We start from the raw sequence: 24,168 nt of genomic DNA, 5'->3' as shown, positions 1-24,168 counted from the left end.
ACCTCGTGTTATGTAAGGTGCCGCATCCTGTGAATAATGGAAGTGCTCAAGGAAAGCCCTTTCTGCTGAGCTATTTTTGGAACTCACTGAGCGGGCTCAGGCACACGAGTTTCATTGTGAAAAATAGGAATCCAAGTCTGAATGGCTTTCTCTCTCTCTGTCTCACATCTTGCTTACTTAATGGATTAAAGGGGATGTAGCTTCTGCGATAGATAAACACCCTCAAGATACTGCAGTTGCTTTTCTTTCCCCAGGGCAGTTGCATTAGCAATTTAATTTAAATGCACAGAAAAAAAAAAAAAAAACCAAAAACCAAAAACACACAGAAAAAACTCACAACAACAAAAAAAACCAAAACCAAAAAAAAAAACAGCAGAAGATAAACACATCAAAAATAGCATTTAGCTTGAAGTCATAGTCCCATCTACATCTGCACAGAACCAGGTGAATAATAGACAGTACATTTCAGCGTGTTGCCTTGTGACTTCATCTGCATGACCTTGTCTGCCCTCCTTCATGTGAGCATGAATAGGATAGAATTGGCCTTAGTTAACACAAAAATATCTTTACTTCTTACTAAATAGACTTACTACAGTACATTTAAACGTTTTTTAAAAACACAATTTCAAACAAGAAAAACTTCGGGATATAAATCCTTGGTCTAGCTCTAGACACAAGTCTAAAGAGAGAGAGGAGTCCCCAGAGAAGGAGTAACCTGTAGGAACAGAAAAGAAACAGTTCAGCCATGGGAGCTGGTATCCAAGCAATGGATGAAAATCTGGTAAGAGCAGTCTGCCTGGCTAGACAAGCAACTTACTAGAAATGCAGATTTTCCAGTGAAAAACAAAGAGAAAGAAACAGTGGAAGAGAGAAACTTTTTTATGAGGAACTGTTTACAAGAGTTGCAAAAGTGAAATGGAAGCTTTTCCCTCTCTTATTGGAGAAGAGAAAGTAAAAAATGGTCAAACAAGTATCTGTGTTATATGTGTTTTACAGAATCACAGTAAGATGATGGACTACATGGGGTGAATTTTTCACCCCAACCCAAGAAACAGACAAGAAAAAAGGATTGTTACATTTCAAGGCAGAGGCCTCTGAAAAACAAATACAAATTTGGGACATTAAATATTCTATAGTCAAGGGCAGACTAATTTCTAGGACATGTAATATCAGTTTCTGGGAACGGCCAAGAGACCTCCAAATGTCTAAGCATTAATTAAATCTGGTAGAGTACAAGTGTGCATACTGAAATAATGGAATCCAGGCACCAGAGCAGAGACAAACCCAGGAGAGCAAAATCAGGAGAACAGGAACAATGATTTGGAAAAAAAAAACAAAAAAAACAACCCCACAACCATTTGACAAAAAATGAGGACAGAGGAAAAAAGCCTGGTCTAAAGGTGGTGGAACCTAGAGAAGGTCAGAACTGATGGGGAATTGGTAAGGTTGCAGAATAGTGAATCTTTTTAGTTGCTGAAATGATCAGAGTAGTGTAACACAGAGTACTCTGTGGGAGCAGAAGGGAGAGAGAATCAAATCATAGGGATGGCACCAAAGCAGCAAGCAGGACATGAAACAGTGTAATGACTCATGTTAGACAGCTTGTAAATAGTTTAGCAAATTACTCCTTAGTGTTAACAAGATATAAACAGGATATAAGCATTATAAAACAAAGTTTTAATGGGTTAGAGAACAATAATATTACAATATTTCAGATCTGGAATGGCAAAATGGTTGTATATGGCACCACCTGGGACAGGTAGGACTGGAAATGCCAGAAGGAAAACTCGATATAGGGGTGTGGGAGTTGTTTGCTTGGTGATGTTACTTTGCTTTAGGAACTCCAAATCCTCTCTTGTACCTACCCAGCCCTCAGTGGCTAAAAGGATCAGCTCTGAACTGAGAAGCCTTGGGGACTGAAGTTTGCACTTCACTCGAGTGAGTTTGCCCAGGTAGTTACTCATGAACAGCAGGGAACATACCAGAAATGAGATCTGCAGTTTTACAGCTCGTGAAAGGTACTCTCCAGCTGGGTGCAAATGTCTCATTTTTTATTGTACCTAGGGGAGAGTGCAAACTGAAAATAGGGCAAAGAAAACTAGAAAGTGCCAGGAAACAGTGTTCTTATTTTTGATACTTTAAAGCAACAAGAAGTAGCTCTACAAGAAGGACCTGCCACAGGCACAAGCTTTTGTTTTCCAGACTGTTTCAGAAAATGGTGATTGTTCCACTGGATGTGTTCTGGCCAACCTTATTTCATTGAAAAATATGCCAGTTGAATAGGAGTTCCCTGATGAAAAAAATGAAGAAAGGGAACTTACTATCCCTACCCAAGACTCCATAAAGAGTGAAAAGCCAGTGCAGTCCCAAGATTTAGGCATAGGCTGCACGATTTAGGCTTAGGCTGTGCTTAGGCTTGCCTTAAAGTTGTCTCCTTTAAATTGGTAGCTTATCTTTACTGTCTCCCTGCCCAGAGTCAGGATCCACCAAGGCCCTGATCTCAGGGTTTATCACTGCCCTGATGGTCAGGTCCTCTTTCTAATGGGGGATGAAGGCACCAAGGAGGAGAACAGTTTCTCATCTCACCTTGCTAGCAATCTGTCACGATGCTTCACATCAGTTCTGAGTTCTGTCCCAAGCTTCATTTTCAGCAGCAGAGCATTTCAGTGTGAAGGAATATAAATTAGTATTTCTGGAAGAGAATGAAAGGGTTGCACAGTCAGACCCAAGCATAATGCAGGCTGAGAATACAGCACTGCTGTATCTGTGTATTTCCACGCCGACTTGCAACTGTGCTCACCCTGTGCATCTCCTGAGCATAGTAGACCAGTTGTATCAAATTACATGGTAAATTGGTGAGATGGGCAAGTGTTCAGTAGGATCCACAAAATGCATATTTACATCTGACCCAATTAATCTCCTTCTCAACAGGGAATAGAAGCTGCTATTTGAATGTAATTAATTGTGAAACATTCTGTAATGATGTTGTCCAAATGACATTGTGCAAAACCAAATTGTATTAACTGGGCTATTGAAACCTCATGCTGTCTCTGGGTCTTAAAAACGGGTTCCAGTGAAATCCATTCATTACAGTACTTTTTAAAAAGTGGTGTTGAAACAATTTTTTTTCTCTAACTTTTTTCCCAGAGAGAAAACAACATTGTTTAGTCATTCCTGTGCAAATTAACAGCCATTGCTTATGGAGAACTGATAAGTCAGAGCCCAATTCTAACACAATTAGTTCTAGTTACCAATTAGACATGGTTATATCACTTGATCCACTGCTAGAGCAAGCTACTATTTACTGTAAATATGGATATCTGTACTTGGGTATTTCTCTTGCTGTTGATTTTTTGAGGGTTTTCTCTTTTTTTCCCCTTTCTTTTTCTTTCTTTGTAGGTTTTGTTTGGTTGGTTTTTGTAGCAACACTACTATGTCTTGCCCAGAAGAAGCAATAGGTGAACTGAGAGTAGATGGATAGGTGGGGAAGGATATTTCCTTTGCTATAACATGAGGCAGGAGCAAGACACAGTTACAGTGGAAGTAGTAAACACATAAGCTCCACACATTCTGAATACTTGTTGCTGTCTTCTCAGCGTCCTCACAAAGACCCATTTGAAGTCAAGAGCATCTGAAAATTCCTTGCCAAGCCCAACAAGAGGTCACTAAAACTTTACTCGCCTCTTGTCTTCTGACTGGACTCTCCCACTGGCATCTCATAGCTGGCACAGCCCTGGCTCTTCCCAGATGACATTTCTTTACTACAGCAGGATCAATGTCAATAACTTATCATTGGAAAGCTCAGTTTTCTAGTGGCTGGTTTAATATATCTGTCATACCAAGCATGCCAGAGTGTTTTTAGCTCTTGGATAAACATATTGGAAAGGACAGAAAACACGACTGTGGTTTCCTAATCACATGGAGTAACAGAAGTCCAGTGTCCTACCTGTGGATTTCTGCACTGAGCCTGTAACTTCTCTCTGAGCAATAGCATAGCTCTTCAAATCATGTAACTTTTAACCTGTGTATCTAATTTCTCACATAGATACTGTGTGTGTGTATTTGTATACACACTTATATAATACACTTGCATAAATACAACTAATTTTATCAAGGTGCTAAGGTTTCATTTTTTCTGTGATATCATGAGAAGACTCCTAGGAGCCGTGATGCTTTTGTTTTCATGCCTCACTTGAGTCTCTTCAAGCAGTTCCCTGTGTGGGTTTCTGAGATAACTCTTTCTGCTAGTATTGTGGAAGTGCTCTGACTGGGATTGACTCATTTATTTCTCTTCTAAGCACTCCCAAGCCTGCTGGTTGTAAACACTTGCCTTCAGGTGCTCCGTAATCTTCATCTGTCAAAAGAATAACTAATTAAGAATGGAAATCACAGGCTCTGTTCATTAGAGATTATCTCAGTCTCACAAATGTGAGATCTTGTATGTCATTCTAGGAAAGCAAGTTGTGCATTTCCTCTTCAGGATGTAGTCTTACAGGTATCTGCAAGGAGCAGCCCTCATAAGGCAGAACAAACACTCAGAGAAATTAATTTATTTGTTTGTTAAATTATGTCAGCTTTCTGGTCCACTTCCACGGAGGGTTCACTTTTCGAATATGGTTTGTCTCTGCTGTCAAGTTAGCAGGAAAGAACTGGATAAAAGATACTTTCACAAAGTCTTTTACCACATTCAAGGTCTTCAGGTTTTACAAAGGACAGAGCAGAATCAGACACTCAGTTTTTTCATTTGCCTCATCTGCAGAATTTCAGTCTCGTTGGCTTTTTTATGTGCTGAGCATGGCAGGCAAGGGAAATGACAGCAAGCCTAATCGATCGTGATACCACTACAGGCTGGTGAAATAGAGAGAACTTGTGCAGCATAAGATGCTTTTTTTACTGCCTTTGGTATCTTCTGTCTGGAAGACAAACTGCAAGGTCCTAATACTCCTTCTTTTCACCACTGCATACCTGGATGAATTAAGATGTATTTGTCTCTTCCCAGGTGTTTTACTGCAACAGGAGCACTTACACTGTGTAAGTCCTCTGTCTTAACTTTGGAAGGCTGCTGACCTTGACACTGTCATGGGAATTTCCATGTGAAAATTGGGAAATTTATTTGTGTTTGCAGGTAGCTACACCAATGAGTGGACACTCAAGCCTTCTGATATTCAGCATTGTCCTTGCTCTGTAATTTTCCATCCCTACCAATAGACTATATAAGTATTTCCTATAATCTTCAAGTATTTCTTGCAGAAGACAATTATCTTTATTACAAGTTTTGCAAGTTCTTGCCTGATCTCTACAGAGGAGCAGTGGCAAATTATGTAGCTATTCAACTGCAGTTTCCATATTAGACCATAATGCCAACAAACCTTCCATTGGACATGTTCCTTCTTGGGTATTTGTGCAGGCATGTGTGCACGTCTAGGATGAAAAAGAAGAGGAGGCATGACATATTTTATATTTTACTCTCCCTACATTAGCTTTTCACTGTGTTTCCAACATAGGTCACTGTATTTCTTTTGTTTCTGTCTACCTAGTAATTGCCAGTTTCCCCCAGGCTCTTATATGCTGGCACGTCCTGCCATACCTGATTTCAGCTCTTCTGAATTTAATCATTTCAGGTCTCTTTCAGAGCCTCTCACATTCTGGTATCACGCTTCTCACTCCAGGTAGCCTCACCAATAATTTTAGGAATTATTTCCCTAGAAAAACTAAAGAGGATTCGTTGTTTCTTGTTTTGTCTGCTAGCTTCAAAATTTTTGCCCTATACAGCACTTTTTTTTTTTTTCTAATTACTTTTCAACATTTTTTCAGCAAGGAAAAGCTGAGATACTATTTCTATCCAGTCAGAAAAACTGGTTTTTGGCTTTTTAGCCTAATCAGTGTGTTCTTCATGTATTATATGCTTTCAGCTTAATGTTTCCAGCTAGGAATAGCCAAATTTCTTATCACAGACCCCATAAAACTGGTTTATTATCAGTTTTCTGAAAGAGAATTGGGTAGAAATAATAGATCTTTGTTATAGATTAAAAAGCATAAATGCTAGTGAAACAATTGTTTTAGTAATGCCTAGAGATGGGTATAATATAATAAAAAAGATTCTTGTTTTCCAGTGTACAGCTTAGCCAAAATGGAGAAGTCACTTCTTTAAGCTAAATAAGTTCCACAACAGTCAGAAGACAGATTTGGTAGGAACACTTCTGGTTATTATTCAAACTTGGAAGTCAAATAGCTGGTGTAGCTTTGGAATTAATGGGATAGCTGTTCAGCAACTGGCTCATCTCTTCCCTGTGGTCAGCTCCATCTGGAGATGATGAACCCAAAGCAGAGTTTCCCATGGCCTGGCACTGGAACTCTATGACAGCAACATGTCTTCAATACGTCCTCTTGGGCTTCAGGACTTTGCAGTTCAAGGACATTCTAAGCCAGAAGTGGGGTTTTTTTGTGATGAGTAGCCTTTACTATTTATGGACAGTCAGCACAATGTGATGATTTATGAATTTTCAAAACACTTTTCCTAAACTTGATATGACTTGTTCATATTAGCTCCTCAGCATTTGTGGGACTAGGAGTACACATGGCCAAAGGAGCTGCCAGGAGTGCACACTGGGAGCAAAGAGGGTGTTGGAAGTGGAGGAAGATCTTGTGTGGGGTTAGCCAAGAAATAGAAATAACCAAATCTATGGATCAGATGAAAGCAAATGGGATGACTGATGGCTTTGCAAATTGTAATGTATATTTGTAGGGTTCAGTTGGTATTTGTCATGAGCAAAGCAATACTGAGTTCAGTGACTGTGCCTTCAAGGAGAGCAGGGTTTAAAGACAAAGGAGGAGAGCTAGTTACACTAGTTTCCTTTCTTTTCCTTGTCTGAGGTGAGCTAGTTATGCTAGTTTGCTTTCCCAGTCTGAGACATTTCTCTTTGTGCAACAGCACAAACAAGAGCAGGGGGAAAAAAATAGCACATTTAAAAACTTAGCATCAACCAACTCAATCCTGCCTTTTTAGATTTCTTAGGTGGTGGCTGGGGATCTTTAGTTCCTGCAAGCAAGGAAGCAAAAGGAATGAGGGAAAGTAAAATTCTTTGCTCACATAATTAAAAATAAATAAATAAAATTATGAAGGGCTGAGTCAATGCTGCTGTCACACATCTTCACTTTTGATGTCATCAGATCTTACATAAAATTAACTGATTAGTTAGCTGTTGCGGTTCTTTTTAAAATGTTTTTGAGCATTGCCATTTTGTTCCTTATTTTGGAGATGTCCTAAATTTGTCTGTCATGAAGCTTGGTAGAGTCAGTTCTGTATCTTTTGCTAATGGGTTGTTCTTTTATTATTCTGCCCTCATCGTTACCTGTGCTGGGTATTCATATAATAGAGGCATAAACTGTACTTTGTCCCAGGGAACACAGATGTGGGAAAAGAGTAATAAAAAGTCAGCAGAGGGTAGCTTTTTGCAGGGATAGATAATATCCTCATCCCTAGCTGGAAATACTCTTTTTTTTTTCAAGTTTGCGCAAAGGATGTTTTTCCCCAAATACAAGGCAGCTCTTTTTAGATGTGCTCCTGTTATGTGCTCTATTACTTCTAGATCCTGGGGATGCCTATTTGTGTTGCCTGTCTCTTATTTGCTCTTTGATCTTCGTTCACTTTTCCTTGAGCTTTATCTTGTGTTGTTTTGTTGTAAAAATAATTTATTTTTATTTTGCATGGGACATGAAAGAATGATGATTTTGTCACCATTCTTTGTTCTGTTTCTGCTTTTTCCTTTTTTTGGTGAGTTATCTTGTGGGTATTTATGTAGCTGGGGTTGAATAACAGATATATATTACAACAACAGATTTTTTTCATCAGACGCTGAGCTTATATCCTAAAGGCTGTTATTTCCTGAATATTTTTCAAACTCCATGAGACTAATGCTTTTATTGCATGTGGCATCCCAGCCAGTGTTCTCAGAGTTCCATTAATTTTCAGTCACTGCTATCCATTTCTTGCTGCCTAACATGACTCTCGTGCATCTGTCAAATATTTACTTCCTTCAGATATAAAATAACAACCTATTTCTCCTGAATTCTCTTAGTCTGATTCATCAGAGGGGAGATAGAGCAGCTGTTTGGGGGACGTACCAGACCTTACCATAATCAAAGTGAAGAAGTCATAGGAATGAGTACCAAATGCACATGAATCTGGGTATCTTTTCTGATGGCAGTTTTCAAAGCTTCAAAGCCAAGAGGCTTAGGCTCTATCCTCTTTGCATGTTTAAAGCATTGCAACATAGAGGAAAATGTTTGGCCTGGGTGGTTATTGATTTCTATTCTGTTCTTCAAACTACAAACACAGAATTGTAGAACAACCAGGAACAGGACCAGAAGTGCTCTCAGGAGCCAGCTGGCAGAGCTGGCACCAGGCAGTATTCTGGGAGATTTACAATTGCTGAAAATACTAATCAGTGCTCTTAAACAGCTTCTCCTGTAATGTGTCCAATATATCAGGAGTGAGTTTAAGAGATATTTGTGAAGGATTGGTCCTCAGGGACAAGGTGTGCTAAATTATATCTCTTTGTGGATGTGCTGACCTGCAGCTGAGCATTTCTGATTTACACCCTGTAATTCTCCTTGACTTGCACGTACACCAGGAAAAAGGTCAGTAAAAAAGTCTCTGAACATTATTTACCATTCTGGACAGAAATAGCCATAGGGTCTCTCTGTCCTAAGGCTTGTTGGTTGCTTTTTCTCCTGCAGCAGCACAGCTTACAGCAGCAGATACACTGCTGAAATACAGATATGAACATTTGTATTTTGTAATTCCTGCCAATCTTCTACTGAGCTGTCTGCTTTCTGAGTCTGTTCTCTCATCCTTTCTTAGCACAGAGAACTGCCCTTCACCCTCTAGCCCCTTTTAGTGGTTACTCCTCATTTTAACTTCTGTCTGGACTAAAGAAACAATTTTTCAGCACACAGATGAGGAGCCAGGATTAATCCAATACTTATTCCAACGGTGTTACAGAACCCATAAATGCATGATGCAGTCTAAAAACAACCTGCCTGAGCAATTAGCTTAGTAATCAGACATTTAAAAAACAGTAGCAGAAGAGCAGAGCTACAGATTAAGATGCATGATGATTTCCTTTACTTAATAGAAAAGCATGCAGAATTTTAATTAGAATCAGAAGATTTTCTCTTCACTGCAAGTACTCTTGTGGGCTGCTAACCTGACAACTGTAGTTCTACAAGGAAGGACTACACGAGGCAAGACTTAAAAGCTGACAGATAAAAATGCAGTGACTCTTTCATTTTGGACCCTGAAATGAATATGTGACAAGTGGGGAGTATTGGATTTCTGTGTGAGGAGTTGACAAGTCAGACAACAGCAGCCATATATTATCTCTGATGGTGAAAAGATCACATCATTTATAACCTTTGAAGCAACAGGAAAACTGAACGCAACATCATCTTATAATGATCTAAGAGAGAACTGTCTCTTTTTTATTTTTTTCTCTCTGGTTATATATAGCTGTTGGAGAGGGTCCTGCTGAGCAGAAAATGGAGCATATGATCAAGGGCAGTCCAGTGAGTCAATTTACTGACTAATACTGTAGATTATCATGTCAAATATATAGCACCAGCAGTACGAACAAAAAGGAAGCCTGGTTTATTTCTTTCCTGTAAATTGAAATGAAGATGTGATTGGAAATGTCACACCTTGGATATATCAGCCGGATTCTCTTAATCATCCAAAACAAATTGCCTTATTCTTTATATTGACATTTATTTTAGGAGCCATTCCAAGACTGGCAAACTGAAACCATCTATTTAGAGGTGTGTAGCACGTCTGAAATATCCTCTAGACAGCTGTCCCATCAGGTGATGGTTCAATGGTCTTGCATTTTGAAATACCTTCTCCCCTCAGACCTAAAGAAAGAATAACTCAGCCTTTCATCCCGGGTGGGGAAATCATTCAGCACAGCATCATCCAGAGGCACTGCAAGTGAGCTCTGGGATCATCAGTGAATCACCCAGCCATGAAGACAACATGGCAAGGGGTTTTCAGAAATCCCAGGAAGGAGCCTTCCATTGTCTGGCTTTGGAGTACCAATGACCTAGCATGAGGAGAGGGCTATTGCCCATATTGTCCGTGTGTCATCTCCCATTACTTTTGTTTTCTTTCCAAATTACAAAAGGAAGGTACCCATGTGTTTTGTAGGTTTGTTTATGGCCTTGATCAGTAAGGTGGCATTTTCTGTCAGTTTCTGTCAAATGGAGCACCACCTAGAGAGTAAATGCAGTTAGAAATATGGTAAAACTTTCACTCCATAAAAAAAAGGGGTTTATTTGCATTTTTTTCTGGAACACCAGAGTTCTTGTGCTGGTGTTTGGAGAAGTTTGGAATCAGATGAATACCAGAGGTATAGAACGCCTCTGCTATGAGGAAAGGCTGAGAGTGTTAGGGTTGTTAAGCCTGGAGGAGAGAAGACTCTGAGGAGACCTCAGAGAGGCCTTCCAGTACCAGAATGGGGCCTATAAGAAAGATGGGGAAAACCATTTTAGTAGGTTCCGTTTTGATAGGTCAAGGGGTGTTTGGTTTAAAATAAAAGAGGGAAGGTTTGGATTGAATATAAGGAAGAAAATTTTTTACAGGGAGAGTAATGAGACACTTGAACACGTTGCTCAGAGAGGTGGTGTTTCTCCCTAGATGTTTTCTCACTAGCTGTTTCTCCCTAGAAACATTCAAGGTCGGTTTGGACATAGCTCTGAGCAACCTGATCTAAAGATGTCCCTGTTCACTGCAGGGATGTTGGACTAGATGAACTTTAAAAGTCCCTTGCAACCCAAACTATTCTGTGATTCTATGAAAGTTTGATCATTTTTTGATCTGTCCAAATCCTAGCCAGAGCTGAATGAGCAAAAACTGAGAGAAAAAAAATTTGAATTGCAAGTCTCTGCCATTCCTTCGAGGATAAAAAGAGTACATAATCAATGCCATTGATTTCTAAACTCCTTTTTCTAAGAACAGAGGTGGAAGTAATTGGAGAGACATTTACTAGCTGTTTGCTAAAGATAAGTCATGAAGCCCAAATATTGCTTATCTGTTAATTATAGTTTCCTCAAGGTGGTGTGTGAACTAATATAGAAATAAGCACAGTGTCACAAATTTAGCATTTATAAGGAAAAGCAGATGGTACTGCTGTGATTGGACATGACATTGGAGTATTCCAGAGCATGCCAAATCTTTAATGTATTACTACTTGCATACACTACCACATTACTCAGTTTTCAGTAGAGTAGAGCAGCATGTACCATGCACAAATACTCTTTCTGCTGAGCCTTAAACTTAGAATAAAAATCAAATTCCACTTGCAGGTTTTGCAGCACTCATTTAATTTTCCAAAGTCTCCAAATGGCTTGGGTTGCCCATTCTGGCAAATGGATTGTGGAAAAAAATGGTTTGTGAAACCATTTTCTCTAATGGTTTGCGAAAAAACACAAACAGGCTGCTTTTGGGCCAACAAGTTGGGTGATCTTTAGCTTTCTGTGCCAGCAACAGAGCATGCTGTATGTCAAGAACTGTAGTATAAATGAGAAGTAAACCATTTCAGAATATTTTGTTGTACTGATAACTCTGGATAAACAAGGAGCTCCTTGATACACTATCACACAAAAAGAAGCTCTACAAGGAATGGAAGATAGGACATCTGGAATGGGGGGCATATAAGGAACCTGTCCAAGCAGCAAGAAGCCTGGTTAGAAAAGCCAAAGCTCAGTTAGAATTCAATCTAGCCAGGGTGATCAAGGGGAATAGAACAAATTTCTATAAGTATATTAACAGCAAAAGGAAGACTAAGGGAGGTTTGGGACCCCTCAGAAAGGAAACAGGAGAGCTAGTGACAAGTGATATGGAGAAGACTGAGGTTCTCAATGACTTCTTTACCTCAGTCTTCACTGGCAAGGGCTCCAGCCACAATCCCAAAGTCACAGATGACAATTGCAGGGTTGGAAGAAGAACTGTCCACTGTAAGTGAAGATCAGGTTCATGGCCATCTGAAGAACGTGAAAGTGTACAAAACCATGGGACCTGATGGGATACAACCACAGGTACTGAGGGAGCTGGCAGATGTGATTGCTAAGCCTCTATTATATTCCAAAAGTCATGGCAATCTGGTGACATCCCCACTGATTGGCAAAGGTGAAACATAACTCCCATTTTCAGAAAGAGAAAGAAGGAGGATCCAGGAAACTATAAGCTGGTCAGTCTCACCTCTGTCCCCCATAAGATCATGGAGCAGATCCTCCTGGAGGCACTGCTGAAGCAGAATAGTGAAGAGGGGACTGGGTATAATCAACATGGTTTCACCAAGGGCAAATCATGCCTGACAGACCTTGTGGCCTTCTATGAAAAGGTCACAACATCAATAGACAAGGGAAAAGCAACTGAAATAATTTACCTGGATCTGAGCAAAGCCTTTGACACAGTCCCACACGACATCCTGGTCTCCGAGCTGGTAAAACATGGCTTTGAAAGATTGACCACTTGGTGGATAAAGAACTGGCTTGATGGATGCACCCAAGGAGTGGCTGTCAATGGGTTCATGTCCAACTGGAGGCCAATGACAAGTGGAGTCCCTCAAGGATCAGGTTGGCAGCGGTCCTGTTTAACATCTTTGTTGGTGACATGAACAGTGGCATTGAGTGCTCACTCAGCAAGTTCCCTGATGACACCAAGCTGTGTGGTGTGCCTGGCACACTGGAGGGAAGATCCTTTTCCAGGTGTTATCCAGTCACAAAAATAGGACTTCAGTGTCAAATGGTCAGACTGGCTTCACCAGAGCTCCAACACTGCAAGCATAGATTTAGAATTACTCCATGACATATAGAAGATGAAGCATACAATGTGTATATTGGACTAATTGGACATTTCATCTTCTATTTTCCTTGATATTCTTGAGCAAGACTGGAGTTCATATGAGCATCTGAGATGAGTTTCTCTCCCAGGAATATCTCTTCACTGCTATAGCCATGCTTCCACATTTGGGCTGCCTGGAGCTCTCAAATATACCATTAAATCCATTGTTTCAGATTATCTTTTAATCAGTTTTGCTAAGTAATGGAAGTCCACCACCAGGCGACCTGTTGCTTAGCTACTGGCCTGGGCAGATGGTCCTCCTGGAGGGGTACCAGCACCCCACCACAGAGTCTGACCACAGGCAGAGAGGATTGGGAAAGTTTAATGACCCTTTCCCATGTGCTCTGTATCCCTGCCCCTCAAAATCACATTCCTATATGAAGGGAAAAAGCTAGCAGAAAAATTAGCATTTTGAGAAGTTATTCAAATTGGAATTTGCAGCCCTGGAGGGCTCTCAGCCCTAAGCTGGAATACAAATATTCTCACTATGTGGGCCTCCCACTAACAAAAGCCTTTAAGGAATATAAAAGGCATTAGATTACTAAATTAAGTAGATGCCCACATGTTTATACATGCACACATATGCACAAATATATACATCTGTAAGCATACACAGCCTGTGAGTATGTGTGTGTATGTGTAATACAGTAAAAGAAAAGCTATCAATCAAACCTAATTTTAATGAAATCTTATTTCATTTCTGTTGTATGCATACATCCAATGACCTTGTAGGGTTTGTGGATTTATTACTTACCAGATGAGAAAAAACTCAATAATTCTGTGTAAAGATTACACTATCAAGTTGCTATAGTACTGAGTGCCATTGATTTTTACTTCATGATGAATGTTTATTTTGCTGTGACAACATAATATCAGAGTTTTATAGAGCAACCCTCGCAGAAGCAAATCAAAATGCAAAATAAAGAAGTCTATTAATGTAATAGATTTCTGATACATTCAGATAGTCAAGATGTTTCTAAGATGCCACTCTTTAATTTTAGAAACAAGTTTAAAGTGCAGGTAGCTGGCACATACTTTGTTTAACCCATCACACTTCAGAGCTATGTAAGAGCAACTAGAGAATCCAGATTAAGATTAAGAACTAAATGATATGCAAAGCCAGAAAGCCTAATTTGTGTACTAGAAGATAAGAAAAGAAAAACAACCCCAAAACATTTTATTTGTTGGAAGTTTGGTATTAAGAACTGATAACTGGAAAAGGAAACTGTTTATTTATCAACTGGCTGGCTTCCTAAGGAAAAAAAATACAAACAAAAAAAAACACTGAGAAAAAACCCCAAACCTCAAAAACAATACAAAACCACCCACATAAAGCTTATAAAATTTACATGTGAACACTTTAAGATTATATGGATATTAATGACTATTTTTAGCAACAAAGTTTAAATTATTAATATAATTTGCAATATTAATTCATTTTGTGCAGTATTTGCATAAATTAAATGCATAAAGCCTGTCTGAGAAAGCTCTGGTAATCCCTCTCTGCGTCTGTTGGGGTTTGTTCTGGGTGTTTGCTGTAGCAAATGGCTTGAAGGAGAGAATCCACCAACAGAGAGGAAAAAAGACTTTTCCTTTCCCTCCCCCTCTTCCTTCCACTTCATCTTCTTTTCCTCCCCTTTGCCTTCCCCTTCCTTTCTCCTGCCCTTTCCTGTACTGAGCAGGGGACAGCCAGTTCTCAGTCAGACCCATGGGTGCTGCAGGTCCCCAGCCCTGGCTCTGGCCCAGGCAGGGGTGACAGTGTCCCCTGTCTCTGGCCACAGAAACTGGGGAAGCAGAGAGATCTGAAATCTGAGCCTGAAAAAATCCTCAGCACTAAATTGTTCTAGAGAGTGACCTGCATGAATCAGACCATGAGTGCTCTTTATGGGCCCTGTATGCACAGAGATACCTTTATTCTTTTATTATAATTTTTCTTTAAGTTTTGACTCTTTAAAAAAGGAGGTACACTGAGAAGCAGAGATCAGGGCACAGGCATGTCCTGAGATAATGAGAAACTGGTGAGAAATTTCCCAAAAGGTGCAATAAAACCCCTGTTCCCCCCCAAATTTAAATCTTCTTGGAGAAAAGCACCAGAGCCCTGCCAGGGTCTCTGTGCTCAGTTACCCCATCTGTGGCTGGGCACTATGATTTCAGGCGTCCCATGTCCTGCCTGGCACTTCCCCACCCCTTGTCACACAGCTGGGGACACCACAGACCCTTTGCCCAGGAAGGGAGTTGCCAGGCACAGTTATCCCTGCAACAGGCTTCAGGGGGTAGAACATGGAAGCCTGAGGTTGTAGAATGTACCCTCAGCAAGTTTGCTGATGACACTAAGCTGGGAGGAGTGGCTGACACACCAGAAGGCTGTGCTGCCATTCAGAGAGACTTAGACAGGCTGGAGAGTTGGGCAGAGAGAAACATGATGAAATTCAACAAGGGGAAGTGCAGAGTTTTGCATTTGGGGAAGAACAACACGATGTCCCAGTATAGGTTGGGGGCTGACCTGCTGGAGAGCAGTGTAGGTGAAAGAGACCTGGGGGTCCTGGTTGACAAGAGGATGACCATGAGCCAGCAATGTGCCCTTGTGGCCAAGAAGGCCAATGGCATCCTGGGGTGCATTAGAAAGGGTGTGGTTAGTAGGTCAAGAGAGGTTCTCCTTCCCCTCTATTCTGCATTGGTGAGGCCGCACCTGGAGTATTGTGTCCAGTTCTGGGCCCCTCAGTTCAAGAAGGACAGGGAAGTGCTTGAAAGAGTCCAGCGCAGAGCTACTAAGATGATTAAGGGAGTGGAACATCTCCCTTCTGAGGAAAGGCTGAGGGAGCTGGGTCTCTTTAGTTTGGAGAAAAGGAGACTGAGGGGTGACCTCATCAATGTATTCAAATATGTAAGGGGTGAGTGTCAGGGAGATGGAGTTAGGCTCTTCTCAGTAGTGACCAGTGATAGGACAAGGGGTAATGGGTGTAAATTGGAGCATAGGAGGTTCAAGTTGAATATTCGAAAAAATTTTTTTACTGTAAGGGTGACAGAGCCCTGGAACAGGCTGCCCAGGGGGGTCGTGGAGTCTCCTTCACTGGAGACATTCAAAACCCGCCTGGACACGTTCCTATGCGAAGTGCTCTAGGTGGCCCTGCTCTGGCAGGGGGGGTTGGACTAGATGATCTTTCGAGGTCCCTTCCAACCCCAAGGATTCTATGATTCTATGATTCTATGAATGGGTGCTGGGGCATCTCTGTCAGGGCAGATATTTTGCAGAGAGCAAGAGAAAGTGGGAAAGGTGAATTTTAGGTAAATATATCTCAGTGCTTTAGGTTTTTGAGGTTCTAAAGCTGTAGCAGCTACAGTCTTGCTTTAAATTATTTTCCTTTAATAAGCCCATTAATTGCTATCCCATGTTTTACCTGAGATGGTCACAAATTTAAACACTAGCTATGAAGCTTGCCCAGCCTTCCATGCAGACAGTATTAGTTGCCCTGTATCTGACAGATTTCTGGTCAGAGAAGATTATCTTTCAAATTTAGGTCATTAACATGTATTTGTCTCATGTAAAACAGACTTACGTGCCATTCCCAAAGACAAACTAACCTGCTTTCATCAGAGAGAGGCTGTAAGAAATTATCCAGTTGTAGCCAAGCCTCCAGACTTCACTGTCCTGAGAGGATTTACCATCCATTGGCAAATTTTGTCAATAAGACATTCACAGATCCCTGTGTCTGGATGTTTTAAGGCATTACTTTCATTTAAAACAAAGGCAAACCAAGACACTGTGTCAGGAATAGGTCTGCAGTTATTTAGGAGCTATAATTATCATAACTTCTGTGATGCTTCCCAAAACAGAAGTTCATCTGGTTCTTCCTGCCTACCTCCATCAAAATTAAAATATTAATTATATAATACATAAAATATGAAGTTGAATAAGAAATTTACATTAACTGCATTTGCAAAATTGAGAGGAGGAAGCCCTGCTTTATTAAAGAAAAAAAGAAAACTTTTCTTTTTCTAACGAACTGATCACCCTTCCTGACTTTATACTTTTTATTACTAAAGTGATCCTTGAAAAATTTAGATTCCATTTAAAGATATTTCAAGTCAGGATAATATTTTTGCTCCACAACATGTTTAAATTATAGTACTCTTTCAGCTGGATGAGGTTCAATTACTACTTGAGAGGGTGAAGCCACATTAACTACCATTTCATTATTTAATTAACAACAGTTCAGTTGCTGTTCTTACAGAATGACTAAGTAAATCACTCATGCTTCAGAGATTCTTCTGCTGTTTATTTGAGATAGGAGGTTTTACTAAAAACAGCCTTCTAAAACAAACCTTAATTTCTCCATTTGAAACCCTTCCTGAAGAGAGCAATGACCAGTTTCTCTTCCATTAATTAAAATGTCAGTGCTATTTATGGTACAAGGTCTGTTTTACTTAGATTTTATAAGGCATGAGTATCCAAATGAGAGAAAAAACAAACCTCAGTGGGCAGGAAAATCTGTGCTAAGAGAGGCAGAAATGAATGATGTGAATTCCACCATCGCATACGGAATGGTGGGTCCCGATGGAAAAGCACCACACAGTAGGATTGCTCAAAGACTGCTTATGTTTTCCATGAAATACCCAGGTGAATATTTAAGAAAAATCAATACTTGTACTGGTATGTGTACTTTGGGCAGGATTGAGATGGGAAACCAACAATTTTACATCACCTTCTGCTCCTCTGAAACCTGGATTAAGGCAGAGTGGGAGTAGAATCTAGTGCAGTTGAGCTGAGATTCAGAGGTCTTCAGGGTGGAACAAATCAGACATGGCTGTTAGTGACCTCTTTCTCATCAAATGCCACCACAGCTTGCTCCAACTTCTCTTTCTCCTCCTGTCTGAGGAACTGGGATGCATAGGTTTGCTACAAAAGTCATCTTTCTGCATTAGCAGGATTTAGCCCAAAAGCATAAATATCTAAAGGGAAAAAATTAAACTCAAAGTAGTAAAAACTAGTGGAAATGCAGGATATTTCAACATTAGCACCTGCCTTATTATCAAGCAGTGGAAGATCTGAATTCCCATAGGACATGCCACATTTGGTGAGAAGGAATGGTCTCTGCTGTAGGTTCCTTTCTCCAGCAGGGCTCAGGCATTGACATTGAGACAAACAGTATTTAAAATCTCTAAGATTTACCTAGGAGGACTTTTCTGTCTTCTGGAAATAAACAGTCATGGGTGCACTTCTGGATGAACCAGGCTGAACTTTGAATAGCTACCCATGGACCTATGAATCTGTGCCATTGTGCTATTTTCATCCTCTGAAATGTTCTCACACAATGATTTGCACAGGTAAATGAAAGATAAGTTCCTTTTAAAAAATAAGTTCATTCTATTTCTCCCTCATAGTGTCATTCTGTTTTATCCTATTTCCTGCCTTGAAAAACATATATACTCAAAAAAGCCCATAACTTACTCCCTTTCCTCCCATTTATTAATATTCCCCATGGTTTTATGACCTCTGTGATATCCACCCCCAAATACAGTTTTTCTGAGCTGAAGAGATCTCATCTCCTTTGTTTCTCCTCATGCAGAAAAATTCTTTTATCATCCGTGCTGTTTGCTTTGAAATTATATCTAATTCTGCTTTATTGAGTTCAGGTGACCAGAAATGCTCCATATGTTAAAAAAACGATCACACTTTGAGTGGGTAAACTGGCAGAATGATGTTTTCTGTTTCATTTGCCTGCTGCCTGATGGATGCTTAGTAGAGGATTTATGCTGTCAGCTACATGGGAATTCCCCAAACTTTCACACTGGAAAAAAATGAGCTTGAGCACATGACCATCTACATGTAATTAGGGTTATCCTTGGTAATGTACTTCACCTTGCACTTATCAATCCTGTATTTCACTTGCTGCCATTTTGTTACTGAGACAATCAGTACTTAGAAATCTTTCTGGAAAGCCTGGCTTAGATTTGTCTGCTTTGACTAAACTGTTTTGTCTGTGTACCTTCCCTTGGGAGCCCTTGTCCCACCTCATTTATAAATCTCTTCCTTGTTACAGGTTCTCACACAGATTCTTGGGGATCCCCTCCAGCAGATCCCTCAGTTGTGAGATCAGTCTTTTACTCCTGAACTCCATTACTGCCTTTTAAACAGTTAATCTATAAAAGAACCTTCCCTCTCTTCTGATAATTTAGACTCGTAAGAGCCTTCTGAGGGGAACCAAAGAGAGTGTGTTCCTTCATCCACATACTCAGTAACACCTGAGAACTGAAACCCTGTGAGCACGACTGCCTTTGCAAAACCACACTGTGACATATGTAAAGTACTGAGAGGTGAGAGGTGTCTCAAAATCATAAAGATGATTTAGGAATGAAGTCTCCAATGCTATTTTGGTGTTTAATTCCTATTGATTTCATTTTGCATTCAAGTCTGAATTTATTGTGGATTTCTAACTTTGTGCTTATGAATGCCAAAAGGAAAATTTTCTCTACCCAATGCCTAAAATCAATCTCCTGTGTCCTTGGAATTTAATTAAACCAGATAGTCTTTTAAATCGTTTGCCCACCATATGTTGGAAAAAGAGTAGCAAAATTAAACAAATAAATCACATCAGAGAGTAAATTAAATACACCGAAGCCAGCCCCTCTCTCATTTTCCTTATTGTTAAAACTGAGGCAATGCTGACAATGAGCATCTTCAAGTGGTCAGAACAAAGCACTTCGGAATGCATTGTACAGAAAGCTGTGCACACAAGTCAGTGAATGGACTAGATTTTCTAAAGTGGTTTTTCCAGTCCTGATTGCTTTGGTGTGAAGTTAGTAGAACTACCAACTGGAATTTAATCAAGTGAGATCATGTAATCTGATTAAAATAATGAAAGAAATGTTTGCAAAGTCATTTGTACTATTTTACCAGTGACTAAGCTGGTGAGCAGTGCAGACTGAAAACTTTCTTTGGATGAGGCTCCATGGTAGGGGATGTCAGATAGTACAAACTGGACAAACTATGATCTTGAGAATGAAAAAGGACTCTACAACCACGTCAGAGGGTACCCTAGATAGATTGCCCAATAGTTCACTGAAACTCTAGGCTAAAGGAAGACATATCCACTATATTAAGGAAAGGTACTTGAGTTCAGTTCTTCATCTCACATATTGCAACATCTGAAATGTCAAAATGTAGCTCTGCCCTAAGGTTATGGTGTTTTAGAGGCAGGTATTTTAGCTACATCCATACTGATAACAATACCAGGGATTTTATTTTTCCAGAGGGCAGCTGTCATCACATGGATCATGACCAGAGAGTGGTCATTAACGTTCAGAGGAGCAGGTTTTTCTGAGAAAAGCTTGCTGGCATGGTCCACATCAGACTGAGATAACCCACCAGAAGCTGTTATCATCCATACTGATAACAATACCAGGGATTTTATTTTTCCAGAGGGCAGCTGTCATCACATGGATCATGACCAGAGAGTGGTCATTAATGTTCAGAGGAGCAGGTTTTTCTGAGAAAAGCTTGCTGGCATGGTCCACATCAGACTGAGATAACCCACCAGCAGCATGGACAATGAAATTCCAGCACTTGGGTTGTCTTGACCTCCATCTTCCTTCAGCTGCAGGGAGGAAGCCTTTCTATCCCTGCTGTGTCAATTTAGGTAGAACCAGTTTAAGGGCTCAGGGGGCCAATAAAAAAACACACACAACTGCAGTCTCATGGAAAATGTATTCTTCTAGCACAGACATGGGTCTCAGTCTCTGCAGGGTTTCACTGTTAATTTTTACTAATATTGACCAGTTTCATAGAGCAGAGATCTCACCACTCCAAGGTCTTTCAGGTGATGTCTGAAACAGGAGGCTTCTTACTGAAGACCTGAAATGATGCAATTTCAGCATCCCTGTCCCTAATCTCAGATGGCTTCTCACATGAATTACAACTGTGTAAGCTCAAAAACAATGCTGTGACATTGACAACAAATTGCTCAGCCCTACATGACAAAGCTGTGACCCAGCAGGGCACACTGGAAGTTGGGACTCTCCTAGTCCTGCATTTCATTCAGTACATTTTCTTTCCTCCCATAACTTCCACACGAATAACAGAAATTATTTTTTTAAAAAATGAATGAAGTGCATATGGCAACACAGCTGCTGAAAATCTGCTACCATTTTTAATAACCTCTCGTGTCCTGCACATGCCTTTTATCCTTCAAACTTAGTAAAAGGGAAAGCTGCTTCTTCTGTGAAGAAGTCAGCTCCCTGTGTTATTGGGGGACTTTGTGATACTAAGTCATGTAAGAGAAGCATTGCCTGTAAAACTGTCCAGAATTTAGGTCTCAGAGGGTTCATCTTTAATACATTTTACATATTTATAATTGCTAGGACAAGCAGAATTTCAGGGTTTTCACAGAGGGATGTAAAGCTGTAAACAAATAAAATTGAAAAATGAGAGGACTATGCTTTTTTTCTTAATAATGGTAAACTTTTGAAATGAAAGGAACATAAAACCTGGGTAAGTGCCCAAACAGCTTTGTAGTACCATAGTTTTCCACCTACTTATGGGTACACTAGTATAGTCTTCAGGCTGAAGTGACAGGGGCTCCAAAGCAATTAGTTTACTGCCTAACCTTCCATAAGCACTCAATATCACAAGCAATCAGAATTACTATTTCTGATTTGGTGGCCTTGCATCACACTACTGGATACTCAACGTTTGCATGTCAGCTCCAAGGTAAGGACTGCAAGTCCAGTGATTTATGAAATTCCAATGCTAGACCTGGGGCGAGAAAAAAATGCAATTATTGAAGGAGGTACTTTGTGAACAAGCAGTGATTTACATCATGAATAGGTGTAAATGATACTCTCCTCCTCCCTTCAAGTTCAGCAAATGTACTCTGTACTCATTATCTTGCTGCTGTCATGTTTTGGTGGTGGTGGTAGTGGTGGTAGTGGTGGGGTTTTTTTGTTTTGTTTTTCTGATTCTCTTTTAAGATCAGAAGGCTTTTAAGATCAGTGAGAGATATGAGCTGGCATTTCCTGTGAGGGAGTGGGTCCTTGTGGGGCCAAGAAGTCATCATTTGAAGTTAACAATAAAGTATTTTTTTCAGTTGAAGAGATCTTTAACTAGGGCAAGCTGCTGAACCTACAATTCATATCTGCCTGAATGAAAAGGAACAGAGCTGCTTATTTGTTGGTTTTGAATCCTTCATGGAGGGCTGCCACTAACTGTTAACTTTAATTGCTAACTGTATTATTCTGCTATCAGCAGAGAGAAATGGCAGTGAGAATCTACCAGGACAGTCATCACACAGGGTGTTAAAGTTAAGTGGTAGTTACTAAGCCCTATAAAAACAAATATTACCCACTCAGACGAGAGAGAATGGATTTCTGCAAGATGATGCTATGTTAGCTTGTGCTACTGCACCAAAATCCTGGTCACCACTAAATACAGGACCCCAGTGCCCTTTGAAGCATCGATGCTCAGAGCTTTCCTAGGAGCAAAGAGGGACTGTGATCTATCCTTATTTCATAGATTGGAGATGGAGGTGCAAGGCTGCATATAAGACACTGAGATGAACCCGGACTCCTGGATCTCTGCATCACTCAGTTCAACCTGGCCAGAGCAGACTCCCTGCTACCAACATGACCATGTTTCCTCCCCACAGCAAGCCCAAGGAGAGCAATGAGAAACCTGGGGAGTCAATCCTTTTCCCTAGGGGGTTGGGATAGAGCTTGTTGCCCAGGGCACTTGATTTAATCATAGTTAGAAAGGTTAAAGTTCTGATTCACAAACATGTCAGGCACCTAATTTCCATGTATTTTTATGTGAGTTATAAGTGTTTGTTTGTCTTTGAAACCAGGACTTTGTATTCTAGTTTAACCAGCTAATTAGCTTAGGTGCTTGGGAGGAGGGCACTTCAGCTATTCAAGTACATGGCATGCTCAATAGACAGCTAATTCTGTGTCTTATTTCTGTTCTTTATCCCCCAGGAAGATGAAGTTGCTCGTGACAGTCGCTTCAATTTCAGTGGCTATGGTATGGGTCACTGCCTCCAAGTCAAAGATGGCACAGCAGTCAAGGCTACTCCACCCAACCCACCTCCAGCACCACCAAAGGATTCAGATTCCATCAAAAAGAAGTTTGTTGACCGTGCAAAAAGGATTGATACAATATCTCGTGCTGCGTTCCCACTCGCCTTCCTCATTTTCAACATCTTTTACTGGATTACATACAAAATTATACGGCATGAGGACATTCACAAGAAATAGTTGGCAACTCTCATTTGCCAGGACTTCTTAGCCAAAGTGATCCACTTGTAAATAAACAGTACAATGTCTTTCCGTCACCTGGACTAAGGGTTTCTTCCCCTCCCATTCCCCCAGGACACTGAAGAGAAAGTGAACAAAAATGAGAAGTACAGAAGGAAAAGTGATTGCATGAAAAAAAAATATGCCTTGAGACCAGTCAGTGAGGGTTCCCCCTGTGTGCTCTCTGTGTTGTTCTTCCAGATTCAGCATTAATCAGTCAACTTTAAACGGGGCCAAATTTTACCCAGTTTTATCACAAAGATGTTATCTCTCAAGACAAAAGAGAATCAGAAAACAAAGCTCCTAAAACATCTGTCTAGAGACTGTGATGGCTACAGTACAGTGAGTTATAAGAGGACCAAACTTTTTCAGGATAATGTTGCCTTTCTATTTGAAACAAGTCTACTGAGCTACATTCCATGACCGTGTCTGTAGTTAGTGGCTTCACCAAGGAGTCCTTTTGTGGGTTGTAAATTATTTCTATTGACAGGGGAGAGAGGAAAAAAAAAAAAAAAAAAAGAAAGAGAAAAAAACTTTATACTTTACTATCCTTGTGGGTGTGCATTTTAATATTATCTTGCTTTACTAGAATTGTAATTTTGGGGTTGAACTTGTGTGCTGTGTGATTTATTTGATAGTTGACACTCCAAAACCAGTGAAACTGTCTGGTTTATTTTTGTTGGAAGACAGTGCACTTACTTCATTTTATTTCTGCTGATTTTACATGCAACTTGAGGTGCCAAAATGTATTTTACCTATTGTGCTACCCTGTACCACATTGCATAGTAAGAACTTGTTTCCTCAAAGATGTAGCTCAGTTTAGCATTGAGTTTCCATTACTGCTCTCATTGTAGCTGCAATCAATAGCTCTGTAGGTAAACACAACTTGTTTACAGACCTCTAATTTCTATCTTTACTCAGAGTGGCTATTGTTTTAAATATCATTAATCAACCTAAGACTTTTAAAACTGTACTGTGATTTTCAG

General features: G+C 40.2%; 1 protein-coding gene across 2 annotated transcripts in view; it reads left to right on the top strand.

The window, feature by feature from the left end:
• The window catches only part of GLRA2 (glycine receptor alpha 2), a 128,940-nt gene extending 105,353 nt beyond the window's left edge, over nucleotides 1-23,587 (top strand). For both annotated transcript variants that reach the window (XM_008494769.2, XM_008494768.2), the window contains exon 9: nucleotides 22,865-23,587. In XM_008494769.2, coding sequence (XP_008492991.1) covers nucleotides 22,865-23,143 — 279 coding nt within the window. In that variant the 3' untranslated portion in view covers nucleotides 23,144-23,587. The remainder of the gene's footprint in view (nucleotides 1-22,864) is intronic.
• The last annotated feature ends 581 nt before the right edge of the window (nucleotides 23,588-24,168 follow it).

Source organism: Calypte anna, chromosome 1 (assembly GCF_003957555.1).
Source record: "Calypte anna isolate BGI_N300 chromosome 1, bCalAnn1_v1.p, whole genome shotgun sequence".
In the NCBI taxonomy this organism is placed as follows: domain Eukaryota; kingdom Metazoa; phylum Chordata; class Aves; order Apodiformes; family Trochilidae; genus Calypte; species Calypte anna.
This window is presented reverse-complemented; position numbering and strand designations above follow the sequence as displayed.